The 19,003-nt window shown below is 43.7% G+C and overlaps 3 protein-coding genes across 7 annotated transcripts in view; all 3 read left to right on the plus strand.

Moving 5' to 3' along the window:
• The first annotated feature begins 284 nt into the window (after positions 1–284).
• iyd (iodotyrosine deiodinase) lies at positions 285–3,082 on the plus strand. Of its 2 annotated transcripts, none has more exons than XM_062559479.1 (5): positions 285–608; positions 1,439–1,636; positions 1,773–1,932; positions 2,115–2,271; positions 2,382–2,592. In XM_062559479.1, exons 1-5 carry the CDS (start codon positions 356–358, stop codon positions 2,445–2,447), a joined length of 834 nt encoding a protein of 277 aa, XP_062415463.1. In that variant the 5' UTR covers positions 285–355; the 3' UTR covers positions 2,448–2,592. The 2 variants fall into 2 exon arrangements, with proteins under 2 accessions (XP_062415463.1, XP_037304931.2); XM_037449034.2 differs by having other exon boundaries at positions 288–608; positions 2,411–3,082.
• A 143-nt stretch (positions 3,083–3,225) lies between these two features.
• sec63 (SEC63 homolog, protein translocation regulator) lies at positions 3,226–14,028 on the plus strand. Its single transcript, XM_037449033.2, has 20 exons — positions 3,226–3,531; positions 4,447–4,546; positions 5,701–5,815; positions 6,083–6,195; positions 6,485–6,546; positions 7,172–7,230; positions 7,329–7,379; positions 7,492–7,600; positions 8,180–8,274; positions 8,379–8,511; positions 9,088–9,180; positions 9,296–9,441; positions 9,527–9,674; positions 9,994–10,076; positions 10,199–10,267; positions 10,405–10,557; positions 10,653–10,865; positions 10,967–11,167; positions 11,799–11,903; positions 12,313–14,028. The coding sequence occupies exons 1-20, from the start codon at positions 3,408–3,410 to the stop codon at positions 12,448–12,450; spliced, it is 2,310 nt and encodes a 769-aa protein (XP_037304930.1). The 5' UTR covers positions 3,226–3,407; the 3' UTR covers positions 12,451–14,028.
• Positions 14,029–14,920: 892 nt separating this feature from the next.
• Positions 14,921–19,003, plus strand: part of scml4 (Scm polycomb group protein like 4) — an 11,970-nt gene continuing 7,887 nt past the window's right edge. Inside the window, exons 1-2 of one of the 4 annotated variants that reach the window (XM_037449898.2) lie at positions 14,921–15,248; positions 17,443–17,949. In XM_037449898.2, coding sequence (XP_037305795.2) covers positions 15,170–15,248; positions 17,443–17,949 — 586 coding nt within the window. In that variant the 5' untranslated portion in view covers positions 14,921–15,169. Of the gene's footprint in view, positions 15,249–16,890; positions 17,950–19,003 lie in introns of those variants that run through there. The other 3 variants (XM_037449897.2, XM_037449899.2, XM_037449902.2) reach the window with 3 other exon arrangements.

The following is a 19,003-nucleotide window of genomic DNA, read 5'->3' on the forward strand; positions in this document are numbered from 1 at the left end:
TGGAAAACGTTTTTATTGTCTATATATTTTCTGCATATTAATATGCATTCAAATGTAAATGTTTCATAGATTGTTATACTTTCTATGGACATTCAGTCAAAATGTAATGACGTTCTGATCATCATTTTCCAGAGATACACGTAAGGCAGACACCATCATTTTGGAGAAACCTATTTCCCTTTTTTATTTACTTTACTTTTACCCAACTAATAAAACAAATGTGACCTTTAGACGTAGTTTAACAGTCTGGACACTCAATGCAGGAGGAGGTGGAGATTTGTCACAGTTGGGCAGAGCTTGCAGTTCAGGGGGCATTTCCAGCTCTGACTCAGCATAAAAACATGTTACACAATACATGCAAAGGAAACATTTGCCCCCGGATCGTCTCGTGTCCCCTTCGGCTGTCATGGCTCTCCTGACGGTCTTCACTCCTGTCCTCGCTGTGGTGCTGTGCTTCCTGATAGGCTTCATGTTGCTGAGGTCACGGGACAAAGAGACGACCTCCCCGACCTCTCCTGGAAAAACCGAAGGGGCACCAAAAGCGGACTTTAGACCGTGGGTGGACCAGGACCTGCAAGACGACACTGAAATCAAAGGAAATGAGGAAGGTGAGAGCTGCACTGCTATTTTACTGACAGGGTGGAAACGACGTATATGTAGTCAACTACTCAATATAAACATCTTTGAAACAATGTGATCAACATGTGGCAGATGTCTGCTGTATATGCCAGATTTATTCCAATGGTTAATCAATAATGATAAGTGGCTTTTGTCCATTTCAAATCATGAAATGTCAGATAGACTGCACAAAAGAAAACGTTTTTAACGCGTTTACCTGGTTTTTCCCAAAGGTGACATTTTCTAAAATAGTTTATATTACCGACAACATACACAACATATAGTAACTAACTGCAATGTATGAGCTATCTTTTGTGCATCCTACTACACATTTGACAGTTTCTTTACTTCTGATTAAAAATACAAATATCATCAACAAATTAATTAATACATTATACCTTCAACTTTATTCCTCTGGGAAATTTGCAAGATAAGCAGCAGTATGTAAAGTAATTTAAATTGCTTCCCTTAGCTGCGACATTAGTGTGATGCAAACCCTCATAATTATAACCCAATAATATAATTACATTATTCTAAAATGGGTCATTCTGCATGATTTACTTTTGGTATTTTAATTATTTTGATGCAAGCTCTTTTCGTTGAATACTATTACTGTATTGCTACAGCACAAACTATTTGACTATTTTCTGATTATCAACATTAAGCATATTCTAATATGTGTTTGTGACTAATCAAATAAATCAAAATGGGTTCATGATAAATGATCAAACGACTTGAACATTTCAAGAGTGGAGATTTTAATGCCCTTATCGACGTCTAACAAGAAATGGTCCTGCTTCCATGCCTTCCCTTCTTTTAGATGATGGCGATTGGGTTGACAGCAACGAGGAGGAAGAGGTTCTACACGTGCCCTACTCGCCACCAGCTTACCCAGAGGGGACGATGCTGGAGAGATCCAAGGATTTTTACACTCTGATGAACCAGAGGAGGAGTGTTCGATTCATCAGTCCAGAGCCGGTCCCGCGAGAAGTCGTCAATAATGCCATCCTCACTGCAGGCACGTGCCAATTTAAAGACGACAAATGGACCCCCTTTTAACCCCAAATTAAAAACAAATAAATGAAATGACAGAGCGCAGCTAATGTTTCTTTTCAATGTTATTTTGACTCTTCACCCCCTGGTTTTTTGGCCAGGTACTGCCCCCAGTGGAGCCCACACGGAGCCTTGGACGTTTGTTGTGGTGTCAGACCCGGGGACCAAGCACCAGATCAGACGCATTGTGGAAGAAGAGGAGGAGGTCAACTACCGTCAGAGGATGGGGGACAAGTGGGTCAACGATTTGTCCAGACTCAGGTGAGCAGCCACACGTACTCCACACTCACACATTAATATCCAAGTAATCTCTGCTCTGAGTTGTATCCCGTATCAGTTTTAATGGAGCATCATTCCCTGCTTACTCTTATTTGTTACATGATGTAGGACCAGGATCACATGAGAATAAAAATAACAACTTCACAACTTCCTTCCTTGTGCAGGACGAACTGGATCAAGGAGTACTTGGACGTTGCGCCGTATCTAATCCTCGTCTTCAAACAGGTCTACGGCATCCTTCCAAATGGCAAGAAAAAGACGCATTACTACAACGAAATCAGTGTCTCCATATCGTGTGGCCTCCTGTTGGCTGCATTGCAAGTAAGGAATAACAACACCGTTGGATATAAAAAGCATCCAATACCTGCTGTCTCGGTCATAAATGCCTATGGATCTTCCTGAAATTTCATGCAATTACCGATAAACCACAGTTCGTTCTCTCTTTCCATGATGTAATCAGAACGTGGGTCTTGTCACCGTCACGACGACGCCTCTGAACTGCGGCCCCCAGCTCCGGCTCCTCCTCAAACGGCCAGCCAATGAGAAGCTGTTGATGTTGCTTCCTGTAGGGTACCCTGCTCGTGACGCCACAGTGCCTGACTTGAAACGAAAGCCTCTGGATGATATCATAGTGCACATATAACTGAGTCAGTCTGTGGAGGAAGTACTGTTTTCAAAATACGCAAAATGGGATTAGAATCCATAAAATCATAGTTTTAAGTACAATCTTTGTAATTATCTTCATGTACCGTTTTGGTTACAGAAACATATAACCACTTACGTCAATTCATGGGATGTGCTGTCACTGCAATAAAATAGCCACTACAAATGTTAAATTCATTGTGTTAAACAAATTGTTTCCAGCAATTCTGCCATAAAAATCTGTTTTCAGCTGCTTGTTCTGGGATTGCTTGTATAATTTTTCTAATACTCACAGGACAAAATCATCTAAAAAGCCATTTATTTACTTACTAATGCATTTAAATAGGAGACACTCATTTATATGAGTTCTGAATGGGGCACAGTTTGACATGTTTATTCATTTAGTGCATATTCAATAGTGCATTGCACTGGTGCATTGGGATTAAAAATAAATAAATAACAAATTTGGCAACTCATAATGGGATTCTTGTGACTTTTCAGCTGGATTTCCCTCTCTTGACCTCATCGTATTCATTTGACTGCTTTAATCGGTTTGAAAACCATTCGCACCGCCACCGCTGGGGGTCAGTAGCGCCCGGGAAAAGCAACCAAATCCTGAAGAAGAAGAAGAAGTAGAAGACGAAGAAGAAGCAGAAAGGCGTCATTGCGCAGGCGTACACCACGTACACCGATGATCAGAGCTGTCTCAGTCGGATGCTAGCTGGCTAGCTAACGGTCTGTCAAGTCGCACACATTGGGCTAGAAGGGGGTAGCGCAACGGTGGAGAAGAAGGGCGACTCGAGCGCCGCTACGAAATGGCCGGACAGCAGTTCCAGTACGATGACAGCGGCAACACCTTTTTCTATTTCCTCACGTCCTTCGTCGGACTTATTGTGATCCCGGCTACATACTACCTCTGGCCACGGGATCAGAATGCTGGTAAGGCCCGACGTCTGGTTCAGTGCTAACTGAAGCTAACTCATTGAGCGGAACTAGTGTGTAACGTGAGGTGATCAGCGAGCAGTTCGCCCGCTTACATCTCCCCCGGTGGGCACTCTTCTGATCGGGGCGGCCTGCTCGCTGGACGCCGTGGCCGTGCGACCTAACCAGACGTTGCATTACTGTGGACATGCAAATGTAAGACAGCAGGCGTTACGCAGACGGAGCCCACGTCTGCTTCACTGCTTCAGAGTGTTGACGCGGTCGCCTCCGCCGGCTTTGACGTCTCCGACGGGGATCCGGTCGCGTATCGTTTTCTCCCAACGTCACACATGTGGCGTTGACCTTCTTTTGTGACTTTTTACAAAAAAAAAGAAAAGGAAAAAAAAACAGCGACTAGTGGAGCTAAAAGCTTCCAACACAGGAAAAAAAAGCCAGCGTCACTCCCCCCGCAGCTTGTGAAGCTTTTATCGTCGTTATCGCGCTAAAGTCTTATCCGCTATCTGTCTGTTTGTCAACAACAGAGCATATCTAACATGGGTTATGTTACAAATGGCAGCACACTTCACTCTTAATGGTAGTGGTTGAGTGACAGGTTGGAGATGTCGATTACCATTTGGAGATTAAACATGAATTCACACCATGCTTAAAGTGAATGCACATGAATGAATCCACATTTCTGAAGTTATTTAGGGCTGAAGTAGGAGAGCCTATGCCTCTCATAGCTTAGCTAACAGATCCACAGGAAGGATACATTCTTGTCGAAAATGTCCCTCGCCCCTGATTTAGATTAACCTCAGGCACCAATAATCCTACCCAAATTACCGCCACAGTCATTTCACCGGTGCCTGATCTTGTGGTTTCCTGCGGTACGATGGTACTAGCGTGTCAGTTATCGCTCTCTGTCCTTTCCAGAACAACTGCGTCTGAAGAGCCTGAGGAGGGTGCACGGCAGGTGCCTGTGGTACCGGCTCAGGCTGATGAAGTCGCAGCAGAGCATCGTCCCGACACTAAAGTGAGTCCTGTTATTTGCATTTGCAGTGTTCTTTGTGACTATAAATATGATGTCCTCAGATTCAGCACACGGGGCGCTTTCATCCGCTCCCCGAGATGGAAGTAGGCCCATGACAACTTGAGTGTGTCATTCTTTTGAAGTATTGACTGTTAAATAGTTATTTATAGCTCTGTGTAATGTGTTACACTCAATCTAAGCGCGGCTCCTGTCTCATTTAAATGTCTCCACATATGAATGATTGGCCCCTAATTTGCTCTGCATTTTGACAAGTCTTTTTTCCCCTCTGTGGTTCTCCCTTCTCCTCGGTTGTCTCAGGCCACATCACCTCTGTTGTTTGGGCGAAAGTAGCGTGTAGAGAGCTCACTCGTCCCTCCTTTCATCTGGAGCTGCTCCTGATGTCTTACTGGTTCACTTAATTCAGTGCGTGTCTGCAGCTGGACGGAGAGGCTGTGACTGTTGTGCGATAAGCGTAGGCAGACTTGTGCTTTAATGGAGACGCTTGTGTTTGCCTCAAGTTCGGCCCGTGTTGTTTTTCTTGTGTAAACGTCTAAATGACGTGTTCTGTCGGTGTAAACACCACGCTGCACTGTTAACATTTCTCGTCAGGTGAACCTTCTCAGTGGTGTTTATTTGTTCCGGGCGTGTGGGTTGATGAGGATAATGGGTTTTCAAGTGAGCTTCGTCCTGTCACTCATTTTCTGTGACTGAAACTGGCCCAAACTGTGTGCTAATGATGTTGTTTTTATTCTAGGAGTCCATCAGGCATTTTTCTATTTGAGCCAGCCAGACAACTCCGGGCAGTGAGCAGTTGTCATAGCAACAAATGCTGCAGCGTAGGCCATAGGGTATTGCTGTTGTCATGGAAACAAGTTCAACTTTGATGCATAACCAAACAACAACAATGTCCGAATATGTCTCGCCCTCGTGCTTGTATGGAGAAGATCCCGTTGTCTTTTTGCTAGTTACTTGTGGCTTTCTATCCTTTTATGCTAGATGACAATGCAGAATCCTGCACACTGCCTTAACCCCCAAACGCAAGTTCTTACAATTGTGAGCCATGGCGTGCAGTTGTTTCAGGGAAAAATGAGATGGGCCTGATGTTTTCTCTTGCAAGCACAGACACGCACTTTTCCCCTTGGTTTTGCCATTCACAGGAAAGGGGCCTTGTTGTTTGGCTGGGTCGTGTTCCTGTTGCTAGCCTACAAGGTGTCCAAGCTGGACCGAGAGTACCAGGAGTATAATCCATATGAAGTCCTCAACTTGGATCCGGTATGTACAGACACACACACATACACACACACACACACACTCGCACAAAACATACAGTGCGCTGTTTTCTACAAAGCCTCGACAGTCTCCAAAGACACGTTTTATTTTTTTTTCTGCACGAGATATTACACCCATAACTTCTTAAGATAGAACACAAGATAAAAATATCATCTTTCATCACATTTGAGATCCCGCTGTATCGTATCTGTTCCTCCCACTATGTGAGGTCTTGTCATGAATTGTGAGTGAGTTTAATTCTGTCTCCAGGGTGCGTCGCTGTCGGAAATCAAGAAGCAATACCGTGTGCTGTCACTCAAGTTCCATCCGGACAAGGGTGGTGATGAGGCCACATTCATGAGAATTGCCAAAGCCTACGCTGCGTAAGTGTGCTCCGCGCCTTGACTTGGTAATTCAGGCAGCAGAACCACATCTGCATTCGATATTGATTTCATCAGGCTGCCACAGATGTATTCTCCAAGAGAGAACCATACACTTTCACAAGAGTACAATAAAGTAGAAACAAAACAACTACACAATGAACATGAATTAAAAACAATTATAATTATATTATGTAGTTGATATATTTAATGTAAGGTATTTTGGAGTTTATTACACACATTTGCATAATGAGATCCTTTTGAGGTCATTTAATTATTTTCTATTCCACAGTCTGACCAATGAACAGTCTCGACAGAACTGGGAACAATACGGTAACCCAGATGGTCCAGGAGGTGAGTGAAGCTACTGATAATCCCACACATTTGCATTTTCATTCAGTCAGCCTCTGGTTGTCATGGATGTGTTGCTCAATGGAAGACGAAGTGAAATCTGGCAGCACATTTATTTCAGTCAGAGCTGAGGATAATGTCTTATTATGTATTTTCTTTGTGCTTCAATTATTGAAACTAAGAGACCTTTTTTATTTATTAAATTAAATCAATTCATATAATGCACCAATCTCTATTCATATTAATATGGTTTCTTGGATCACAATATAGCCTGATTCATGGCAGTTCAATTAGTTAATAGTTTAAATGATATAAACACATACTAAAGGCTAGTTTTGCATTCTCCTATAATTCTCTTCATTTGATAAAGAACCTTTTGAAGTGGAATTGAAGAGAAATATTTCCATGAAAGCAGATTGTTAATCCCATTGAAATTAGTAGACATGTGAATTGTGATATTAAAAAAACAACCACAATGTTAAAGGGACATTTCCTAAAAACAGTTTCTGTGGAATTTGCGTTTGCATTTGCTTGTTATTATTAATTTAAATGAAATAACTGCTGGTCTCGATAGTTGTGCCGCAATGCACTAGGAGATTTTGCCTCTTACGCCTTCCTCTTTCCCTAGCAACCAGCTTCGGCATTGCTCTGCCCGCTTGGATCGTTGACCAAAAGAACTCAATGCTGGTATGTATTCATTCATTTGCTTTAAACGTTTGTTATACTAGCGGTGAGCCCGTCGTCAATAACCCACTGAGTGCATTATACTTTGCTTTTGCCACCAGGTGCTGTTGGTGTATGGACTAGCCTTCATGGTCATCCTTCCTGTGGTGGTGGTAAGTGCTGGCAACAGATTGTATGACACAGTCGCCCTCCCATAAATCCCATATTTCTCCCATTTATCTCTATTACCTTTTTTTTTGTTGCGTGTGTGCATCCGTGTTGTAGGGCACGTGGTGGTACCGCTCCATCCGATACAGCGGAGACCAGATCCTCATCAACACCACCCAGCTCTTCATGCATTTCATGTACAAGACGCCCAACATGAACATGAAGCGTGAGTCTCCCTTCTTCTCATAATATGCAACACAACTTTGACCAGATAAAAACACAAGCAGAAAAACTGTGGTGAATTTGATCTTTGAGGTTGGGAAACCGTTAGATAAGCGATTCCTCGGTCTCCGGAAGTATGTGTAATCAAATAACTAACTTTTATGCCCATAATAAAAATTTGAATATTAAATAACTTGCATTTAATCCAAAATGGGTTTCTCTCACTCAGACAAATCTCATAAGGTGTTACAAACTTTTTCAAAAGTTTCAAAAGCAAATTATAAACCTATTATCTTCTTTCTACACTAAAGACATGTGTTTTTTGGGGGGCTGTAATGTGTCTGTCGCTGTGTGTGCAACATGCATTTGTTGTGTGTGGCAGTGACGTCCCGGTCTGTGCCTCTTTTTGGGCAAATCTAAACCACCATGCATCACACATGAATAACGTGTAAATTGGTTCGTCAGTGGCCATTGATGATCAGCTGAACACCAGGTTTTGGTTCATCAGCCCCCACAATCCTGTCATATTATACCTTTTTATTTATTATTATTATTTTTTTAATTCACAAATTTTTCCCTTCAGGGCTGGCGATGGTGTTGACGGCAGCGTTCGAGTTTGACCCTCGCAGCAATAAGGATGCCACCATACGACCAACAGACAACATCGAAGTGCCACAGGTGATGACAAACGTCGACGGTGACGAACAACTTTTCCGTGCGCGGAAACGCTCTAAAAAGGTGTTCTGCGTGTCCATGAACAGCCTCTCATGTCTCTCTTGCAGTTGATCCGTGAGTTGGGGAATATCAATGTGAAGAAGAAGGAGCCTCCATTCTGCTATCCTTACAGTTTGAAGGCCAGGGTCTTGGTGCTCGCCCACCTGGCCCGCATGGACGTCTCCGAGGAGTTGGAGGAAGGTAGGACACAACATTTTTTTTTTTTTAAAGAAATTCTGTGTAGAAATATCATATATATATATATATATATATATATATATATATATATATATATATATATATATATAAAGCAACTCTTAAAAGGGCCACGTCCATTGAAACGATTGTAATTCAACACAGCCATCCCAGCCCTGTCCAAAGCAAATTGGTTCTTTATTCTACCAAAAATGGGCTGTGACGCTTACAAAGTAGCTGTTTGGAGTTTCACAACCCAACACTTTAACACACGTTAAATGTTTATACTCCCGCACTAGAGGAAATGTCACATACTGGAAGAGGGCGAGCTGTTTAGAGTAGTTTCAGGAGCTTTTCCAGCTGTTTGTGAGCTGTAAAGAAGACCCTCTTGGCCAGCTGTGTTTTCTTAGAACGCTGAGTTAGATCTGCGGTACATGATGTGATACTACGTGCCATGGTACTACATCCCATGCAGACAGTGGAAAGGCTTCCTATGAATCTTTGGCGTGGTGGACGCAAACGGCACTTTGAGGAGGTCGTCTAATGAAATCATGCGATGCGTGATGTATATTTTGGTTCCAGATCAGAGGTTTGTGGTGAGGAAGAGTCCAGCTCTCCTGCAGGAAATGGTCAATGTGGGCTGTCAGCTTACCATGATGGCCAACAGCAGAGGAGGTACAGATCCACACACACACACACACACACACACTCACAGAAGTTATCACTTCCAATCATATTCTCGCAAGCTTCAAGCTGATGACGGTTTGATCATTTCTCTCACTGCCTTCAGGTTTCCACGCTCCTCGACTGGTAACCATAGAGAACTGTATGAAGCTGACCCAAATGATAGTGCAGGGTCTGCAGGAGTCAAAGTCGCCACTGTTGCAGCTCCCCCACTTTGAAGAGGAGCACCTCCGCTACTGTGTCTCTAAGAAGGTAAAGTCACAGCGCCTGTTCCTGCAGAGAGAAAAAAAAGACGAAGCGGTTTTGGTCGGTGCGTAATTCGCCTCCTCTACTCTAGTATAAAGTTCGGAGCCTGCAGGACCTGGTGAGTCTGAAGGACTCCGACAGACGCAGCATGCTGCGTTTCTTAGGGGAGGAGAAGTACGATGAGGTCCTGTCAGTGCTGGGCAGCTTCCCTCACATCACCATGGACACCAAACTGCAGGGTCAGTCCTACTGTTGACGCTTTCTTTGTCCACCAGCTGACCTGTGGCACGTGTGCAGTTGCAACCATCCCCCGCGCTAAGTGTTAGAAAGAGGTGTAGAACACATCTGGTCTTTTGAGCAATGCTTAGCAGTAACAGATCAAAGCATTGAATAGTTAACTGCCCACATGTTTGAGAACAGGTAACTTGAATATAAGTCCAGCTCTCCATAACTACTAATTGCTGAGATTTCAAATCATTTTATAATCAATACGTTATATTTCCGAACCCAGGTTCCTAAGTTGTGGTTGTTGAAAGTTGCATTTCTTTGTCTTTGCAGTCCTTGATGATGAAGACAGCAATAACATCACAGCAGGGTCTATTGTCACAGTAACTGTCACCTTAACCAGAAAACGGATGGTGGTGAGGATTTCTTTGCATTTTGTTTCACACTGCCTTGGATATGCATTTCCATAGATGACCACTAGGGTGCACTCGTGAGTTGAGAAAGCATGATTTGACTGTAAAGGTAACTGTGTTTGCAGGAGGTGTTTGAAAAGGAACAGGATTCAGCACCGTGTCTAACAGAGGAGTCCGCTGCTACAGAGGAAGCAGTAAGGACAAAGACACACACACATAATGTCATCTCTGACCCAGTGAGAGACGGCACCTTCACTCTGACCGGGTCAGATGTCGCTTTGTGCCATTGCAAAGAGTCCACTCAGCTGTGTTGTCTATTTGTGTACAACAGGGCGACGCAAGTAAAACCAAAACAAAAGTGTGGCAGAACAAGAATAAAGCTGCAAAGAAGACAGCCAAGTCAAAGAAGAAAAAATTAACCAAGAAGAAGGTCACTCCGGCACCTGCAAAAACCAAGCAGGCCAACGGCAACGTGGCCGGAAATGTACGTGACCAATCCTAGAATGAATTGTGTTGATTTTCATATGTTCGAAAAAGTACATCGTAAAATTAAAACGGTTATCAATGTCAATGTCCCAGGAAGTTGTAGCAGCATCATCAACAGCAGCAGCAGCAGCAGCAACGACGACGACGACAGCAGTAGTAAAGGAGGAAGAGGAGGAGGCCTCGGACAAAGGCAGCGAGTCGGACGAGGGAGAAGCCACCAAGGACTCGCCCAGCGAGAGAGACGAAGACAGCGACAAGCAGAGCGACACCGAGGTGGACGAGATGGCGGGCGGCGACGACGAGGAGGTCCGAGGGACTTTCAACACCTAACGAGCCCAAAAACCGCTCCCCTTGCGCTTGCACCCCAAACCTAACTCTCCCGTCTCTCTTTGGCGCCCTCCGGTCAGGAGTGGGAGGCGTTGCAGCAAAGCATCCAGAGGCGAGAGCGCGCCCTGCTGGAGACCAAGTCGAAGGTGACGCACCCCGTGTACAGCCTCTACTTCCCCGAGGAGAAGCACGAGTGGTGGTGGCTCTACATCGCCGACCGCCGAGACCAGACCCTCGTCTCCATGCCGTACCACGTCTGCACGCTGAAAGACACGGAAGAGGTGGGTCGACCTTTTGGCAACACGCAGGTGGCGAGCTGCTGCCCTCACGGGATGACTTTTCCAGTCTGTGGTCTCCATAGTCACATTTTCAAATCACTTGTTACAACAAACGGATTAGAAGCATAAAATCCTGACATTTGAGAAGCTGCAAACATTTGCCATTTGTTCTCAATTCATCAATTAAACCGTTAATAATTCATTGGAATATACTGTATTAAAACATACTGATGTATTAAATTAAAAATACATCAAAGATGGATTGTGGCTTATGCTCTAATCCGTCTGTGGTAGAAGGTTCTTAATAAGTTGCGGGAGTGTATTCACGTCTCTTGTTTCTAGTGGTCCATGGTCCCCTCACATCCTGTTGCTAGGCAACCCTTTGCACTTTTTACCGTTATTTCCTCAGAGGAAGGTGTGCAGGGTTCATTGTGCACCTCTGATCCAGGCAAACAGTGATCACTGACCGCAGGGGGTGTTCACAACTCACCCGCTGAATAATAAATAACCTCACCCTATGTAATCAACGGTAACCATGGAGACGCGATGTAGCATCGCCACATGCTTTACTCAATCTAGAGTCCTCCAGTGATGAGACGTGTGTCTGTCTGTGTGTGTGTTTTTCCTTCCCCAGGTGGAGCTGAAGTTTCCAGCCCCCTCAAAGACGGGCAACTACCAATATTCTGTCATTCTTCGCTCTGATTCCTACCTCGGACTGGACCAGATAAAACCACTCAAGGTGAAAAGAATGCTGTGTGTGTGCGCATGAATACTTCGGTTTTCTAGAGTGTGTGGGATTTAGTTCAGAAATAGGATTAGTTTTAGATAATTTATCTAAAAAGGCTTTATAACTAATGACATGTGTAAGGTGTCTTCTTAGGTGCGTTAGTTCATTAACTCAAGATTTACTCTTTTTCTTCAAGCTTTTGCTTTTTCATAGAAAATAAGCATACATTTAAGAGAAGCATTTTAAGTGCTTCACAGCTTGCTTTCTGGCACTGGAATTGGATTTCCTCATGTGGGTGGTTCCTATAGCGATGACACTTGACGTGACCAAAACTAAGAGGACGCAGCGCATCCCTGTATTTCTGCTTTGCGATGTTTAAGGACTAGACAGTGTAAACTGACACTTTTTTAAATGTCCCTAGCTGGAGGTCCACGAGGCCAAGGCCATGCTGGACAACCACCCACAGTGGGACATCCCCGACACGGAGGAGGAGGACGAGGAGCAGGAGGACAGCGACGGCATCGAGGAGAGTGAGGAGGACGACGAGGACAACGACTAACCGCAAAAATACACACACGCTCAGCCCCCCCCCCCCCCCCCCCCCCACACACACACACCCCTCCTGATCGACTGGCCAACCACTCACTCCTCACCCCAATGCAGCACTCAAGAACAGCGAACGAGGAGCAGCAGAGCTGCGTCCGCCATACACACACACACACACACACACACACACACACATATATATAAATATGATAACCGGGACAGTTTATACACACAGAGCCCTCCTTCTTCTCTTCCATTTTCTCTTTACATCATGGACACTGACACACCCCCTCCCCTTTTCTACAGAGACTCGCTGGCGGTAGAGAATCCTGTGAATACTTACCCAGGCCCGTGGGTGTGTGAGTGGATGGTGTGTGTGTGTGTGTGTTTGTATGTGTTTGTAAAGGTATGAAAGATTGACACACTGTGGACTGGAGGACCTAATATTATCTGGGCTTTTTTTTCTTTCTTCTATGCGGTAAGGGGGGAGACGTACTAAGCTAATTTCGTTTGCAAAATTAACAGAAACCCACGACATCGCTCTCGCTCCTGGTTTTTAAAGTAAAATAGCACCAATGTTTTTCACAATAATGTAAAATTTAAAAAAAATGCAGAGTGCGAGCTTTGGCCCCATGTGTTGGGGGTCCCTTGAACCATCAGGACATAGTCGAGTCTTTTCAGGTTTTTGTTATTTTCTTCATTTTCTTGTTTTACAGTGACTCACTTGTCTGTTCTGCTCACCGTGTTTAAGGAGATGTCTACAGATGGGTGCTGACCTCCAGTCAGTTCTGTTAATGACGCTTGTTCTGCTCCTGTGATCTGCGTCACATTGTGTTTTTCAGAAAGAGGCAACTGTTGGTTGAAAGCAGGTGATAATCAAAATGAATTGGCATATATAATGGAAGGGGAAATGGCATAACTTTGCAGTGTTCAAATTTCTAAACTATCCAGTCCTTTTCTTGTCCACGTATACAACTCAAGAACTTCAGTCTTTTTAAGGGGTTCAGATACTGATGTATAGATATCTATCAATTCATTCTTGTGGCTTTTCAGAGAAGTGATTTATTTTTTTTTCTTCATCCTTTTTAACAATTGTAGCACATTCCAGTGTATACTCTGTCCAAAAAAAGCCTTATGAATACAACTGAAGTACCACAACATGCCCACGGGTGCTATGGTGGTTCTTGGGAGTGTGTGTGTGTGTGTGTGTCTGTGTGTGTGAGTGAGAGTGAAAGAGTGTATTCAAAGGTCTCTTTAAAGTAAACAATGCTCCAGTCGTGGAACACATGGCACAGATGTTTGCCAGGATGTCACCTCTCATAAGTCTGTCGGCAGTCGTGTGTGACGTGTGACCCTGTGCTAACGGGATTGGGGTCCGAGATCCCTGACCAAACCGACCGTGCACGATGTGATGAGTGGGTCCAACAAAGGAACCGGTTGAAAGCACCCGTGGGGTCAGACTACGCATATCCTGTCCAGTCCCGTTTTTCTGCAGTCATTAAAGCAGAACAGGCTTCATTTTGTAATTACTACTGCCATTTTCAGATGGAAAGGCTTTTTTTCCTCTTTTTTTTTTTTTTTTTTTTTATAATCTCATCTCAAAAGTCTCCAAAAAGTGTTTTTTTTTCGTTCTAACAAATGTAACATTGTCAGGTTTAGTTTCAATCTATCCTATTTTTATTTTTCATCTGTTGGATTCCAGTGCATAAACCATAGCTTTGTTGTGCTCTGGGCTCTCGCTCCCTGTGTGTGTGTGTGTGTGTGTGTGTGTGTGTGTGTGTGTGTGTGTGTGTGTGTGTGTGTGTGTGTGTGTGTGTGTGTGTGTGTGTGTGTGTGTGTGTGTGTGTGTGTGTGTGTGTGTGTGTGTGTGTGTGTGTGTGTGTGTGTGTGTGTGTGTGTGTGTGTGTGTGTGTGTGTGTGTGTGACGACTTTATTCAGATAGGGGTGCAAAAATTTGGGCACCTGACGTCACATGACCCACACGCGCTCACTGCGCCCTCCTGTAATTGCGTTCAAAGCAGCAGGTAATATTGTACTCTGGGTATTTATCGCTCTGCAATAGAATGTAGCATCAGTGATTTGTTTCACTGTGTGGAAGAAAAAGAAGAAAAAAAACTGCAGCGATGTGAACAAACACGACCCCCGTTTCTCCCTCGCTGACCGTTTCCAGGCGACTGGCCAGCAGGCCGCCTCAGTTTGGACAAACTACCCAACGACTATGTATCTGCCACTTTTGTTTACAAAGGAACTGTCATTGTAAATGGGAAAAAAAAATATTATTTGTATTTAAAATCATTTCAAATAAAAACTTTTAAATGAGATGGTGTCATTTTCCCCTAAGGCATTCTTGATCATGTTTTCTTTTATTGTTCATTGACTTAATTTGAAACCTCGTATGGAAAACGAGGTTTGAAATTAAACGAAAAAAAACGTAAAAAAGATCATTTGGAGGAAGGGGCTGGGCCTCTTTAAAGTAGCGCGCCGTCTCTCCCTGCTGGCCAGGTGAACGAGACGCAGCCTCACGTCGGGTGATCCTCCTCACCGACATCCACCCGCGAACGATCCACGCTCACGTTCCTCTGCAACGTGCACCTCTGAGCAACGTCACAAAACAACAACATCCATCAGACAGGCAGCGTTGGGAAGGTCGAACGGCATCTTTGCTTCTCCTCCTGCGCGGCGCTCACTCGCCTCCGTCCGCGCATCTGCGCGGGTGGAACCCGGATTGACCCATGCCGAGAGCTCCCCGGTGCTCACAGCCCGCTGCGGAGGAACGGATCCCCGCCGCTGAATTGAGGCGTCGAGTCACAGGTAACGAACTCCCGCAACAACAACAACAAAAAAAAAAACTTTAAATAGAATTCATCTCTTCTCCTTTATTGGACACGGAAGTGATCGTAGAGTGATTTGAGTCACCCACACTCACGTCATCACTAGAGAAAGAGTAGATCATATCTTTTTCTGTCATCAATTTTCTTATTTTCTCACGACACACATAAAAAGTTAATTGCGCTGAATGCCTTAACTGAAGTATACCGGTTATGAATATTCAAAGTTGTACTATGTGGTTGACAGTTAACCATTGACAACCATCCATCATGCACACTGAGGTGGAGGTGATTTATTTTTTTTCTGGTCCGTTGTTTTCACATTTCCAGGGATGAGAACAGCAGCAGAGCATAAAGGCCTGAGTTTAAAGTTGTATCACAAATATATCACCTTTTCACCCACCAAGTCAGGACCCTGTCAAGACAGCGTGAATCTAAGCGAAGAGGCTTTCACACCTAGCACACCAAGCATTGTGCAAGACAAGGACCGTGTTCACAATGAGAAAGTAGACACACTCTCATAGCCATGGAACTGATATCAGAATGCTGGTATATTGTGTGCCCAGAATTATTTTTTATTCCCAAATATGTCCAATGGAGGCATTTGTTGCTGTTTTTTCAGTCAGCAGTTTTAACATAAACTAGTTTGCTAATCATCATTAATGATTTCTTTAATAACTGTTGACTTGTTTAACCCACATTCGGATTTAAATAAGGGTCCAATCAGCTTGAAATTGTGAAATTGCTTGAAATGAGATATCACATGACTTCTGCAGAGTAATATTACCTTTGGTTAAATGGCACACAAAGTGTAATAACTCGAACTACTTTGTCTATTTGTACAATGTATTTTTGTGCGGATAAAGGTGAACCCCTGTAGGTGCTATAATCTATACTTATCAGTTTATATGTTACTGTTGGAAAGAATATATTAATATTATGGTACTGGTTCTGACCTGGTTCTGGCTTGTTTGGGCCCCATTGGGGGTCTGCTTGAGTTTCTCTCATTCACTTTCAGACATTTTCTCCATCTTATTTCTGATGGAAACCAACAGCAGCTCTGTGTGTGCGCGATTTTCAACAACTGCACTCATGGCGAGACTCCAAACCACAAGTGCTTTAACAGAGTGTCAAAATGAAGTCGTTTTCTGCTCTCATTAAATGCATTGTGCCTGTGTGTGTGTGTGTGTGTGTAGGTGTGTGTGTGTGTGTGTGTGTGTGTGTGTGGGATAACTTATTGCAATCTGTTTCGTCAAACCAAACCTACCTTTTTATCGTTCCGGTTGTTTCACAGTGCTCCAGATAGAAATTTTGCGTGTGTGTGTGTGTGAGAACAACCATCTTTCATGTTTTTAGCTGGTGTTTGATGTTTTTGATTTCTTCCTTGGTAAATGAAATATTGGGGTTGAGGGCTGATTTATTTAATCTCCAACCCGACTGAAGCTGACAGGTAGGCCCTTTTGTTTTCCACAACACATTTTTTTACCTCTTCTTTGACTTTTATTAATTCAATCAAACAAATGGAGACATTTTTGGTAAGGGGACATTTTTTAACGTAATAGTAATAATACAATTTAATATCAGATATCTTGTTGCATTCCTTTCATCGCTTTCAAGCCTTTGTTTGAACTATGCATACTCTGTTCTTTATAAACATCATTTTTGTGACGTACAAAATGCTGAAGTTTTGGTGTCTAATAGTGAAAATCTAACATGTAACAAGAAAGGCTAGTTGCTCCCATTAAATGCACTTAGCCTGACGGTGGTTAATAAAGCCCTGAGGGGATCCTCTCCAAGTTTAATTACTGCGAGACTAATAGCCACTAAAGAAAATAAGATCTGCTAACAGAGTGCGATCATTTGAACATTTCCATCAGCTTTCAAAAGTCTCACAGCTGTCCTCTTACCGCGGCCTTTGTTCCGTCCAATACAGCAGAGACTGAAAACCTACTTAGTTAACGTTAATCAGTAAATCCAGCACCTTGGAGGCCAAATTGTATCCACTTTACACCACAATAGACACATTGTCTCCAATTCTTTGTAATTATCAAAGTCATATTCTCCCATTAGCCACCAGTGTATTTCTTTGACCTCTGGACTCCCACCGGTGTAATTGCACATCACCGCCCCCAATATATTTTTTCTCCTCTTTCCTCTCTTTCCCATCTTTCCTTCAGGCAGCCTATGTGCTCCATTTCAACTCTCATTGGTGTGGATGGAAATCTCTGGAATTAAATTATCAAGGAAAGGTTTGATGTTTACAAAATGTAATATCGAAGCACATTTTCACGAGCAGAGGGTGATTAGAATCCCAATCGATGACATTTTATTACGGGCGCCCCGTGGACCCTTCCAGCATGTTGATCCATATTCCTGTTTTTTTTTTTTTTTATTGCTGTCTCTCTTTCTCCAGTGTGATGCATCTCACCTTCCCGTGGCGCCCTGCGAGGGCATGAGGCTGCGAGGCCGGAGGGATTTCTACCCCGACTCCTACCTGCAACTGGCCCCTCCTCCACCTAGTCCTGTTGCCTGGTTGCCCGGGGTCCTCAGCAAGGGAGTACGCCTTCGCCTGCGCTTGGATCGCCTTGACAACCGTGGGCGGGGCTGCTGGCAGCTGGTGGACTCGGAGGAGGAGTCAGAGCCAGTTGGGCCGAGGGGCCGGGCCAACGACACCTGCGCTCAAAGTAAGGGTCGGTTCCCATGGAGTGATTGTCAGCACTGGTGGTGCAATACAGTAATGGAAACAACTAGAACAAACGTATCTTAGCTTGAGGAATGTATGAATTTCTAGTACTAGACTATTAGACTAATGTCACCTTTTGTTAATTTAAAAATAGAATAACTCACTGTATTTGTAAGGTATTGTTTTATGTTGTATATAAAAGACAAGTCAGAAAAATGCAGTGGAGTAAATAGTACATATATTCTCTCCATTACTTTAAGTATAAAATACCTAAAAAAAATAAACTAAAGTTCAGTACCTGACTAAATGTAACTTTCCACCACTGTTGAACATCTTTGAAGGAAAATAGAACCACTCAATTTCAAGTGTGTGTTTGTGCGTGTGTGAGAGAATTTATATTTTCTTGGATGTGATTTATGAAATCCCCCCCCCCCCCCCCCCCACCTTATTGTGACCGTGATGAAAAGTGCAATACTCCACCTTTCTCTTCTTTCAGTATGGTATGTTATAAAGCAGCTCACTGGAGATAAGGAGGGGCAGGCTGTGTGCGTGTGTGTGTGTGCGTGTGTGTATAAGATACCCAAACACAAATGTGCCCGCACGCGCAGAGACACGCGCACACACACGCGCACACACACTGTTTATGTGTTTATTTATTCCCATTTTATCACATGAGTTTGGTGCAGGATCCGATTTCACCGTCTGTTACCATGGCGACTCCCTGCCTGAGCTGTAAATAAATTCAGGGGGTTTGTTACATTGATTAGAGAGCGAACATGCACACACACACACACACACACACACACACACACACACACACACATTCTAAACAACCAGACTAGGGCATTTGGGTTTCTAGTTAAAATGCAATTATTTTATACCGGCATTTCTGTGTGTGTGTGTGTGTTTACAATTGTTTGTTTCTATGTGCATGGTGTGCAGGTTAGTGAGGCATTAGCATAATTCTCTTCATTGCAGGTTCCCTTCGGTATAAGTGAAAACAGATACAAATCTCCATCGCCTGAAGCTGGTGATTACATTATGCTAATCATGGC

The sequence above is a fragment of the Pungitius pungitius genome, chromosome 20, assembly GCF_949316345.1.
Source record: "Pungitius pungitius chromosome 20, fPunPun2.1, whole genome shotgun sequence".
In the NCBI taxonomy this organism is placed as follows: domain Eukaryota; kingdom Metazoa; phylum Chordata; class Actinopteri; order Perciformes; family Gasterosteidae; genus Pungitius; species Pungitius pungitius.